The 12,317-nt window shown below is 44.2% G+C and overlaps 1 protein-coding gene across 2 annotated transcripts; it reads left to right on the top strand.

The window, feature by feature from the left end:
• Nucleotides 1-857: 857 nt before the first annotated feature.
• On the top strand, nucleotides 858-9,635 carry LOC102216112 (serine/threonine-protein kinase PAK 6-like). 2 transcript variants are annotated; one of them, XM_005753645.2, is made up of 8 exons: nucleotides 858-1,175; nucleotides 3,912-4,469; nucleotides 4,771-5,214; nucleotides 5,287-5,420; nucleotides 5,807-5,933; nucleotides 7,740-7,832; nucleotides 8,242-8,376; nucleotides 8,838-9,635. In XM_005753645.2, exons 1-8 carry the CDS (start codon nucleotides 870-872, stop codon nucleotides 9,003-9,005), a joined length of 1,965 nt encoding a protein of 654 aa, XP_005753702.1. In that variant the 5' UTR covers nucleotides 858-869; the 3' UTR covers nucleotides 9,006-9,635. The 2 variants fall into 2 exon arrangements, with proteins under 2 accessions (XP_005753702.1, XP_005753701.1); XM_005753644.2 differs by having other exon boundaries at nucleotides 7,707-7,832.
• Nucleotides 9,636-12,317: the final 2,682 nt, after the last annotated feature.

Raw genomic sequence — 12,317 nt, 5'->3', positions numbered from 1 at the left:
ATTTACAAGCTCAACAGGCACCTGGTGTGGTCTTCTGCTGCTGTAGCCCATCTGCTTCAAGGTTCAGAGATGCTATTCTGCAGTCCTTGATTGTAACGAGTGGTTATGTGACCTGTTTTCTCTGTTCCAGACCTTCTCTGTAAACTCAGAGATGGTTGGTGGGAAAATCCCAGCAGGTTGGTGGATTCTGAAAGAACTACGCTATATTCAAAGTGACTTAGGTCACCTTTCTTCATCATTCTGATGCTCAGTGTGAATGCCAGCAGGTTGTGTTGATCATGCCTAAATACCATGATGGTTGACGATGCATATGCACTAATAACGATCGTATGAACCCAGTGCCGTGGCTGGTGAATGTATACAGAGTCATGGGAGCAGACTTAAAAGCAATTGTTTTGAATGTGAAGTTCAGATGGATGGTAAATGTAAAGCTTTAGTTCAGGTTTTTCTTACTAGCATGTGCTGAACATTTAAGCCTGGAACAGTTGCCCACCAAAATAAAAGCATGCTGCGTTTAGTAACGGTTACAGGAGCACTGGATTCATTCTGAACAACAAAGCCTGATTTAAAAACACAGGTTGAGCCGATAATCACAGCTCCGAGCTGGTGGCCAGTGCCGTGAGCACATCAGAAAATGTCAGTTTTTGTTGTTCTGAATAAAGTTTCAGCAAATCGAAGCTGCAGAGTGACTCAGAGTCAGTTTCAGGTCAGCGCCCTTTTACTCATGCAGCCAGGTGAGATTGTCACCTGGGCTGTTTGGTCGGTTTCTGAGAGGGAGGGTGAGGTCATGTGACTCTGCTCAGGTAACTCACCTGAGCCGGAAGAGGTGCTGTCAGTGCTCTGACTCCCTGAGTGTGAATGTTTGCAAGATGTCCATCATGTCGCCGTCTGATTGCCAGTATTGTTGTTGTTGTTTCCCTCAGCTCTCACTACCCGGCTTGTGCCTCTGCCTCTACGCCTCCGTGCTGATGTTCCAACGCAGGAAGAAGAAGCACAGGCTGGAGATCTCGGCGCCACAGGACTTCCAGCACCGCGTCCACACGTCGTTTGATGTCACCTCGGGATGCTACGTGGGGCTGCCGCCGCAGTGGCAGAGCGTCATCGACACGCTGAAGAGGCCACGCCCCCTGGTGGACCCCTCCAGGATCACCAATGTTGAACTAGGACCCAAAAAGGTGGGATGGATCATTTCAATAATCTCTCAAGGCTGCTGTAAATGTAATGGACCTGTGTCTGATGATCAGGTACCAACGCCAGCATGATGACGGATCAGTCGAATGTATTGATTGCGTATTTGCGTGCGCTGGTCCAAGCGGTGCGTCTCATTGAACATCAGAAAGCTGATGAAGAAGCTGATTTATTGATGAACAGCGACATTAACAACAATCACAGCTTTCTGCATAGATCAGAACCAATCTGAAGTACCTTCAGGAACTTTCCTAGAGTCGGGTCCTTCACAGTGACTGTGCTTCCTCGTCATGGATCACCATGTAAAAACGTCTTTACTGTATCAATACTTCCTCGGGCACCGGTTTAGCTCAGTGGGATGAGCAGGAGACTATATGCCATATGGCTGACAGCCGACGGCATTTAAAACAAAGGAATCTGAATCTTTCAGCTGCACCACAAACACAAACTCTAAATCCCAGAATAAACTTCCTCATTCCTTCTGTCTGCAGCAGCAGTCTGAAACAAGGTGTTTAATCTTTAGTTCAATTTGATTAGTACCAACTCAAAACTCTGGAGTACTTGGAGTTTTTTCTTCTTTAATATTGTAGCTGTAGTTCATCAGCGAGTACTCATATATTATATACCTGTATCACCCGCAGTTCACGCTAAGCTCACCTGGTAAACCAGTAAAACTAATGTAAACATGACATCGTCAGTCATTGTTTTTGTTCTCTGGTAGGTAAAACTTCTTGTTAAAATGATGCTGATGCATACATGAAAACATCAATACATAAACAGGTGAGCAACTGTGTACTCACCCATTTTAAAAGGTTTAAATGGTAAATGGCCTGTATTTGTATAGCGCTTTTCTAGTCCCTAAGGACCCCAAAGCGCTTTACACAACCTGTCATCCACCCATTCACGCACACATTCACACACTGGTGATGGCAAGCTACATTGCAGTCACAGCCACCCTGGGGCGCACTGACACAGGCTGCCGAACACTGGCGCCACCAGGCACTCTGACCACCAACAGTAGGAAACGGGTTAAGTGTCTTGCCCAAGGACACAACGACTGAGACTGTCCAAGCTGGGGCTCGAACCGGCAACCTTCCGATTACAAGGCGAACTCCCAACTCTTGAACCACGATCGCTTAAAGCAGTGGTCCCCAACCCCCGGGCCTCGGACTGGTACCGGTCCGTGAGTCGTGTGGTACCGGGCCGCGAGAGTTGAGGCTCAGGTCTGAAATGTATGGTTTTCAGGGTTTTTATCGGTTTTCAGCGTTATTTTGTCATCATTTTTATCGTTAACTCGGTTTTCCTGGGTCTTTTCATGTGTGTTATGAATAAATCTTCTTTTTTTCGGTACCGGTACTAGTTTTATTTTGTTGTATTTATCCGCGACACCTTAAAGGCCGGTCCGTGAAAATATTGTCAGGCATAAACTGGTCCGTGGCTCAAAACAGGTTGGAGACCGCTGGCTTAAAGGGCAGGCTCACAACATCACTTTCTCATCTATTTATTTAGTTGATTATTAAACATTGATGTTAAATGGCATTTCATATTTTCAAACCAAAAATACTACTACTGCTACTAGTAATAATAAGAATAATAATAATAATGATATGAAAAGTTGAAAAATGCTTCAGCAGATGATTTTGGTTGAAATCATTCTTTTTTATGTATCCAAACAATAATTTTTATTTGTTTTTCTTCTGGAGATCACCTCAGATATCTTACAGATTTAAGGGTCATGGTATTATTATTATTATTATTATCATTATTATTATTATTATCATTTTTATTATTATCATTAATATTTGTACTAGTAGTCGCAGTAGTAGTAGTGGCAGCAGCAGCAGCAGTACTAGTAGCTGTAGTATAGTGCTCAGAGTTCAGGGATGAGTTCCCTGTCCTACTACCAAGAGAGTTTCGGATGATGTGAGAGTACCAAGAAGGTGTTTGTGTATCTGGACTGAGGAAAGAGGATGAGGAGACTAGGTGATGGAATAAGGAAGTACAGAAGGTATTCAAAAGAAGATATTAGCAAAGTAAAAGGGGGACAGTCAGAGAGATGAAGGAAGTAGGCAGATGTACAGCAAAGAGAAAAAAGAATGGGCTTATAGTGAGCTGTATGTAAGGAAGACAGAGTGAGTAAGAGCAGAAATGTGCTAACGATTGAAGACACTGTGACGAGAAAATGGAAGAAGGACTCTGAGCTGATCAATGTAGAAAATGAGAGAGAGAAGGACAGATGGACAGTTAGTGAGGACCTCAGGAAGTGCAGAGGATTAGAAAGGAGGAAGCAAAGGCAGGCAAATGACGCACCTGTGCAGGTATGGGGAGGTCTAGGAGAGGGCGGTGGGTGGTGAGAGGATGATGAAAATGAAGAACAAATCTACCGGGTCTGAGAACATGGTGATGTGCAGTACAGAGGGATGAAGCCGATGATACCATGAAGACACAGGAACGAGGTGTCCAAGGTTAAATCGATAGGTGAACAAGCAGCAGTGTGCATTCATGCTGAGGAAGAGCTCTGCACATGTGATGTTTGCTCTGAGAGGGTCGATGGAGAAGGTCAGGAGGAGCTTCACTGAGTCTTTGTGGATCAGGGAAAGCAGATGATTTGCTGCTAAGAGAGGACGTGTGGTCCTGTGAGGAAGTCTATAAGGGTAGTGCAGCAGTGTGGTGGTGCTCTGAGCCGTTGGAGTTGCTTTGATTTGTTTTGGTTTCTTCTGCAGACCATCGTTCGCGGCAGCTTCATCGGCCATGGAGACTACATCAGTCATGTGATCTCTGAGTTGACTCGTATGTCGGTCAGCAGTTCCAACTCTCTGCGCCGGAGCAGTCCGTCGGCACGGAAACGTGCCCGATCGATGGGCCGGCTGGGAGAACTGGCCGAGGACGAGTCGTACCAGTACGAGGAGCTAGGTCACCGCGGCGGCAGTGTGAAAAGTGGTGGGAGCTCTACCTACTGGCAGGACCGGATACGACAGGTGCGCAGCGACAGCAGCAGCCCCAAACTGAATGGGGCCCTGCAGAGAGCCAAGTCTACCTGCCAGGTGGATTCCTCGTCTGAAACCACACCCCTTAAACTAGACAAACCTCAGAGGACAGGTGAACCAAGTGGACTGTACGCCCGCAGTGAGGGGGCGGAACTAAGAAATAGGACAGCTTCCTACACTGTGGAGACCAATAGGCACCAGGTGAGGCTAAGACCAGCTGTGGGTCACCTGCCTGACCTGCTGTTCTCATCCAGAGAAAATTCAAGAAGACCGCATTCGTCCTACGACCTCCAGGTGAAACTCAGTGTTTGGATCACTTCCACCATTTTAACAAATTCATTAGAATGAGTCTGCTGAGGACAGACCAAACCATGTGAAGCTACACAAGCTAACATCAACACATCTGATTAGAACAAGTATAGGAAATGGCTCGATACAAAATGCAGATATATTAGCTTAGGATAAATACAGACTATAGAAATGTAAATAGCTAGCATAGCCTGACCTGAACAGGAAGAAACCGCTAGCACAGAGTAGCATAAAAAGGGGAAACACCTGAAGCTTTAACTCAGTGTCTCTTCTTTTTCTCCATCAGCTGGCCTCACCCTCCTCCCGCCTCCTGCCTCCTCCTAACAGCACCAGCAGTCCCATCATCACAGGTAGAGCTGTATTTCAGAGGCTGCCTCGCCCATCCTCTGCCTTTAATGCTCCTATCAAATCTCCAAACTTAACAACTGAGGACAGCCCCTCCCAGCCCCACTCTCCCCCAACCGGCTCCCCAGGTCACGCAGTCGCCTCCAACCAGCAGGCGGGGTCCGATGGCGGTCCTCCAAAGGTGACCCATGAGCAGTTCAAGGAGGCACTACAGATGGTGGTGGACCCTGGCGACCCGAGGATGACTTTGGAGAACTTTGTGAAGATTGGAGAGGGGTCCACAGGCGTGGTTTGCATCGCCCGGGAAAAGTACAGCGGGAGACAGGTGGCTGTGAAGATGATGGACCTCAGGAAGCAGCAACGGCGAGAGCTGCTCTTTAATGAGGTACAGGTGTGGTGAGGTGGGTGAAGATCTACCTGTTTGCAGTTTGACTGATCTTCATTTCATATGTCTCAGGTGGTGATCATGAGGGACTACCGGCACCAGAATGTGGTGGAAATGTACCGTAGCGCTCTAGTGGAGGATGAGCTGTGGGTCATCATGGAGTACCTGCAAGGTGGCGCTCTAACCCACATCGTCAGTGAGACCAGGTGAGCTGGAAGTCTCTCAGGTGTGTCGTCTGGGAGATGATCTCTGTGTTCATGGGGCGATCGTGGCTCAAGAGTTGGCAGTTCGTCTTGTAATCATAAGGTTGCTGGTTCGAGCCCCGGCTTTGACAGTCTCGGTCGTTGTGTCCTTGGGCAAGACACTTCACCCGTTCCCACCTACTGGTGGTGGTCAGAGGGCCTGGTGGCGCCAGTGTCCGGCAGCCTCGCCTCTGTCAGTGCACCCCAGGGCAGCTGTGGCAACAATGTAGCTTGCCATCACCAGTGTGTGGATGACTGAATGTAGTGTAAAGCGCTTTGGGGTCCTTAGGGACTAAGTAAAGCGCTATACAAATACAGGCCATTTACGATGATGTTTCTGCGTGGTTCAGGTTGAACGAGGAGCAGATAGCGACAGTCTGTGAAGGGGTCCTGCGGGCGCTGTCTTACCTGCACTCTCAGGGTGTGATCCACCGAGACATCAAGAGCGACTCCATCCTGCTCACCCTGGACGGGAGGGTAACACCCTTCTTCTTCTTTGTGACACATCTTTGACATTTACAGAACTTCTTAAAAATTAAACCTGGATTATCAACAGATACAGAGAATTCACACAAACTTGTGTTTTTCACATAATGAGTACCCTAAACCCAAAAATGCCTAATGACGACCATCTCTATCTTTTTAAAGTTTGACATTACAGTTAGGCAAAGCTGAGTGTTTGTGAGTTTTTATTTCTAAAATATTATAAATTTTATAAATTATAAATACTAAAAAATACTAAAATAATTAAAGACCATTTATAATCTCAAAGATAGACATGTACCAATATATGTCTGTCTTTGTCTGATTGATAAGAGGTTTCTAATCGTTTCCATTAGAGTTTGTATGACTGCCAGTACTACTTTACAGTAAGGAAAACAACTTCTGCTGATAACGAGGATCTGGCATCTTTTTTCCAGATTATTTATGTTATTAGTTAGTCAAAACTCAAATGCCAACAAACTCAATAAACTGATCTGCAAGGCCAATAAAATGTGTTATCCAAGTTAAAATGGCCATGAAACATTATATTATAAAAGCCAGTCTAAATCATGAAGCCCTGATGTCAACTGTCCCTGATGTAACTGTGAAGCTGGATTCAAGCTGGAAGTTAAAATTTTTTGGAACATGTTCAGAGTCTAAGGGTTATTTTTGTGCAGCCCCTGGCTTCAACAATGAGTTTATGGTAAAAACAATGATATACTGTCCACTTTCACTCTCTGTGTTATCAGCAGTCAGCGGTTCTTTGTTGTTTGGCTAGCTGCAATGAAATAGGAAATCCACTTGTTGGTTGTCAGAGGTTGCAGAACACTTTATTAATAAGGACAGGGTGGAGGAGAACCTGTTTAAGTTACCAGACGGACAATCTGGAATCCGACACTCGTCTCGTTTCCTCTTCTAGACAGGTGTACCGCGCTGTGCAATCAGCTGACGTCAGCACAAAACTGCTGCTGACTGATTTTTAGTTTCAGTGTCCTTATTTTCCTCTGAGTTATCAGTTCTGTCACTAGTTAGCTAACATAAACTAATGTGAGTCTATTAGCTGCAACCAACCTAGTGACATCATATTCTGTACTGACAGAAGATGGCGCTAAACACATTCTAAAGTTAAACATGTATACCTTAAATTCAGCTTCACAGATAAAGTTACATTTGGCAATGTATGAGAGCAAGGCTCAGTGGTGTACATTATACATGTGGTGTTTCATGTCCACTTAAAGGACAGTCCTGGAAAGCACCTCCCAGCCACTCCATAATGCACTGGCCAGTCACAGTAGCATCCTCAGTGAGAGACTTGAGTTTACCCATAATGCACCACTGAACGACACAGGAAATCATTCCTGCCTGTGGATATCTCTGTACAACTCCTCCATCTAAAGCACCGCACACAGTCCAATACCTGCACACCCTCTGCAGAGAAAATAACCGCCAGTATGAGGGACACCTCAACTTGAACTCTGTCTATATTTAATTTTGTGTATATTAGAGCTATTTGGTAATGTAATATTTTGCATTATTTCATGACCTTTAACTTGTTAGTTATGTCCTTGCTGTCTTGGAGAAACTGTGACCACATCATTTCCTCTGGGATTAATAAAGTATTCAGATCCTGATAACAGTAACTAATCAAGCCTCAGTCAGATATGACTGAAATACTGCTGAGTATCGGTCACACAAACAGCTGGAAAAGCATTCTCAGAGGTTTTCTGTTAGTAAATCTATGAAATTCCTTCTTGGATCCTGCTGCAGATCAAACTGTCCGACTTTGGTTTCTGCGCTCAGATCAGCAAAGAAGTCCCAAAGAGAAAGTCTCTGGTCGGGACCCCATACTGGATGGCTCCTGAGGTGATCGCCAAAATGCCATATGGCACCGAGGTAAAGACAGCACATGAAGGATGTTCCTGCCAAATAATTTAATGAGTCAATTAAACCGGTGGAAAAAAGCTGGACAAGTCTTAGGATAAGTCTTAGAGTTAAACAAAAGTCCAAACCTCAGTTTGAACAAGGTTAAACAAATATCACATTTATATTTACAGTAACTGATATTCACAGTTCTCAGTAACCAATCACAGTTTCACATGAAAACTAAGAAAAACATCAAATAGTTACGTTTCTAGGTCTTATTTCAAATTAAAATGGTAAAAAAAAAAAGGCCTGTATTTGTATAGCGCTTTACTTAGTCCCTATGGACCCCAAAGCACTTTACACTACATTCAGTCATCCACCCATTCACATGCACAAATTAAAAGCATGCCTTTGAGGTCTGACCATTTCCTGTTTTCAGGTGGACATCTGGTCTCTGGGAATCATGGTGGTGGAGATGGTTGATGGAGAGCCACCGTATTTCAGTGACACGCCCATCACTGCAATGAAGAAGCTGCGAGACGAAGCAGTGCCAAGTGTCAAGAACGTCCAGCGGGTCAGACACACACACACACACACACACTTAGTTTTATTTTTATATGGAGTGAGGACCCGAGACCTGAACATGCTTTGAGGACCAACAGACATACATATAAGGGTCCTTCTAAATTTTATCTGTCACATCTTTGTTCTCATGTAAGTTAAATCTGAAAACACAAAATCAGATTTTTTCTGAACATCAGTTACTAAAATGCTAATATCGTTAGCTTCATAGCATAAGTGCCTAAGTCATTTTTTGGTCAAATTGAGATTTTTGCCTAACTTTACTCCCCTACCACTGCTGCATCATCCTGTCCGTCTGCCTATGTCATCACAAAAAAATGACTTAGGCACTTATGCTATGAAGCTAACGATATGCTGGTTGTGGGTCGTGGGCCCAGATTAGTTGTAGCATTTGATGATGATGTAATCATTCATCCTGACAGTCGTTGATGATGTCACTGTGTTTGTCTCCAGGTGTCTCCCGTGTTGAAGGACTTCCTGGGCTGCATGTTGACCCGTGACACGCTGCAGAGGAGCAGCGCCGCCGACCTGCTGGAGCACCCATTCATGCTGCAGGCCGGCTCACCACGCTGCCTCGTTCCTCTGGTGGAGCAGTACCGCAAACGCATGTCACTCTGCTGAACACCCGAGACCCATCTGAAGAGGCTCGCCCGAACCCAACCCTGATTCCTCCGAAGACATCTGAGACTCAGCTGGGAGACTCTTATTGTGGCTCGGTTGCGCATCAGCTCATCTCTGATTGGCCAGACTTGCTGAACAGCTGTTGGTGCTACTCTGGGGCGAGTGTTTTTTAAAATGGAGAATTTAAACTTTAGAACATTTCAGGCTCCTTCATGTTTTCAAAGATCCTAGTTTATACAGCATTTCAGTAATTTTACAGCCGACGTCAAACCTTTAAATCACAGATCAATAATAATGATCAGCTCAGAGCTGTGGGTGCAGAACAGCTTCAAACAAACAAGTGAAAACAGACACGTTCGTTTCAGCAGAGCCGGAGATGATCCTCTGGCTTCAAGAAGTTTCTCTCTGTATCAGAGCCAATAAACAACCAATAAATTGATCAATGCTGCTCAGCAGAGATCAGCAGAGGGTCAGCTCTGGATTTAAAGCTCTTCATTGGGAAAAAGTTTTACCCCGTGAGGATGATGATGATGAGCTCTTCCTCCCGTCGATCGGTTTATTTTGAAGCTTTGCACAGTTTCAATGTGACTTTGCACAAAAGATGCAGATTAAATTTTTTTATTTAACCTTTTTGTCTTTTTCCGTTTGTCTCTTTGTTGAGTCCTATAAATATTTTTATTGAAGCTAAAATGGATCCTGACACAGAGAAAATGCCATTGCAGCCAAACGTCCGGTTGCTCCCTCACAAAGTCCAAATTTGACCTGTTACTGATGTTACCTCTTCAGGTGGAAAATCTGGATTTCTAAATTTAAAACGGGGACATGGCATGCGTGTTAATCCAGTTACTTTAAAACATCATAACAAGAATCAAAATGAGAAATTACAAAGATTGTTGCTTTAATTAAAAAGATAACAGCTCATCACTCTGTTTTGCTTTGAGTGGTTTCATTCAGCTTTTTTATTACTAAAAAAGAAATAAAGTCCAAGATTTTTATTTAAACAACAGCCAAATGGCCACAGAGTCCTGAAATACTTCCCAGTTGCTCAAGCCTGGTGCCCTGCTCTCAGGGTTAAAAACCTTTTGACGTGCTCCTCATGAGAGAATAAGGGAGCCACTCGCTTACTCAGTGATTAGCTCCTATTCCAAAGACAAAAGTCTGCGCTGATTGATTTACAGGTGTGTGTCTGAGCTCAGAGACCTGCAGGACCCCAACCAGCTCTGAGAGAACGGAATCAGCCTATCAGATCATCCACGTGTGTGTGTGTGTGTGTGTGTGTGTGTGTGTGTGTGTGTGTGTGTGTGTGTGTGTGTGTGTGTGTGTGTGTGTATCACGCTGCTTTCTTCACTTCAACTGTTTCTTTTTAAATTCTGGTTGTTTCCTTTTGTTGACACTAACTATATTTCATGAAGCCAGTTTAATATCTTCATACTTTCGGGTGTGTGCAAGTGTGGTATACACAGGTAATCACAGGCAGAAGATGATCCTGGTCTCTAAATGCAGGTTCTGGTTTCTGTTCCTCGGATTTAGTCTTGGGTGTAAAATGCAGTTTTGAACATCCACGTGCAAATCTGCTGCACTGATGATGTTCTCAGAGATGCTGAATCATAATTAAAAGGCCTCCCTCTTTGCAGACTATGTGGTAAGTTCTGTACCTAAAACTAAAAATCAGAGTCTTTGGAGTTTAACGTTTTATCACTTTTAGACAAATAAAAGTTAGAAATGTTCAGATTTGATTAAAAGCATCCAAAGTTTATATGCTCAGTGGCTCAAAGTGGTTTTAACTGGCTTCATTTTTCAGCACTGGGTTTTTCAGCACAACAAGCTGTTTTCATTTTTATTCTTCCTCTTTCAGCTGAAACTGTGGATTTAAACATCATGAACGCTGCTCAGTCTCAGTGTTCCAGTACACACATACATTCAAACAACCTTTGTAAAACATTTAAAGCCCTTGTCTCTTCCTGCAGTGTGAGTGTTGTCCTTTACAACCCTCCGTAGCTCTGAAACAAACTCAGTTTCAGGACCTCACTTTGGGAAAAACAAGTCGGATATGATTCCTGTTGGGTTTCCTCTGGTTCAGAAGTTTCAGAAGGATTATTAATCTGTTCATTTTAAAGATCACTGAGGTTCAGAGCGAGTCCTCGTGCTGCTGCCAGCCGGCCGTTCGTCCTCATGCTGCAGATAAAAACTGATTCCAGAGACTTGGGTTTCTATTTGGAGGCAGAGGAGCCTCGACTGCCACAGATAAAGAGACGCAGACACTCGAGCCCATCACAGCTCGCCTGCATATCACAGATTAACGCGACCCGAGTCCAGAGGTTAAAGCAGCTGAAGGACTTTGGCTCATGCAGTTCATGTTCAGTCACACTGAAGTTGCGTTTCTCAGTTTCACTCTCAGCTCTGATTGCTGCTGTTCAGGAAACACGAAGGCTTTTGTAATTATTCGGTGTGTCACACTAACAGCATTGAGGTGATGTTCAGATCTTTAAGCTGCTCTGAATGGACACATTACAGTCCCATCATAATCCCTGCAAAGCATAATGGGAAATGTGGGCTAAGTGGACCTATATGAGCTCAGTTCACTGAAGATTTAAGTTGTGAAGGTTTTTGATATTTTTTATCTGGTCAGACCGAACAGATGAGACATCCTGAGACTTTAAATGACTTTAAATGTTAAGTTATTAATTTTGTGCATTTCTGTAATTTTATGTTTCTCATGTATCTCCTCCACAGGTGATGAAATTAAGATGATTAATTTCAAAAGAGTTTGCATGTTCTCCCTGGGTTTGCGTAGGTTCTCTCAGGTCCTCCCATAGTCCAAACACATGCAGTTTCTAAATTTCCCATAGGTGCGAATGTGAGTGTGAATGGTTGTCCTGTAACACAGCAGTCTCCAACCCCCGGGCCACGGACCGTGAGTCGTATGGTACCGGGCCGCGAGAGTTGAGGCTCAGGTGTGAAATGTATAGTTTTCAGGGTTTTTATTAGTTTTTAGCGTTATTTTGTTATCGTTTTTATCGTTAACTCTGTTTTCCTGGGTCTTTTCACGTGTGTTATGAATAAATCGTCTTTTTTTCTGTACCGGTACTAGTTTTATTTTGTTGTATTTATCTGCGACACCTTAAAAGCTGGTCCGTGAAAATATTGTCAGGCATAAACCGGTCTGTGGCGCAAAAAAGGTTGGGGACTGCTGCTGTAACAGACTGGCGACCTGTCCAGGGCGTACCCCACCTCTTGCACTAAGACAGCTGGGATAGACTCCAGCCCCCCCGAAATGGAATTCATGGATGGAGAGAAACAGTTAAAAATTCC

The sequence above is a fragment of the Pundamilia nyererei genome, unplaced genomic scaffold (genome assembly GCF_000239375.1).
Source record: "Pundamilia nyererei isolate P.nyererei 1_Seehausen unplaced genomic scaffold, PunNye1.0 scaffold00446, whole genome shotgun sequence".
Taxonomy (NCBI): domain Eukaryota; kingdom Metazoa; phylum Chordata; class Actinopteri; order Cichliformes; family Cichlidae; genus Pundamilia; species Pundamilia nyererei.
The sequence above is the reverse complement of the archived record's forward strand: the minus strand, read 5'-3'. Positions and strand labels throughout refer to the sequence as shown.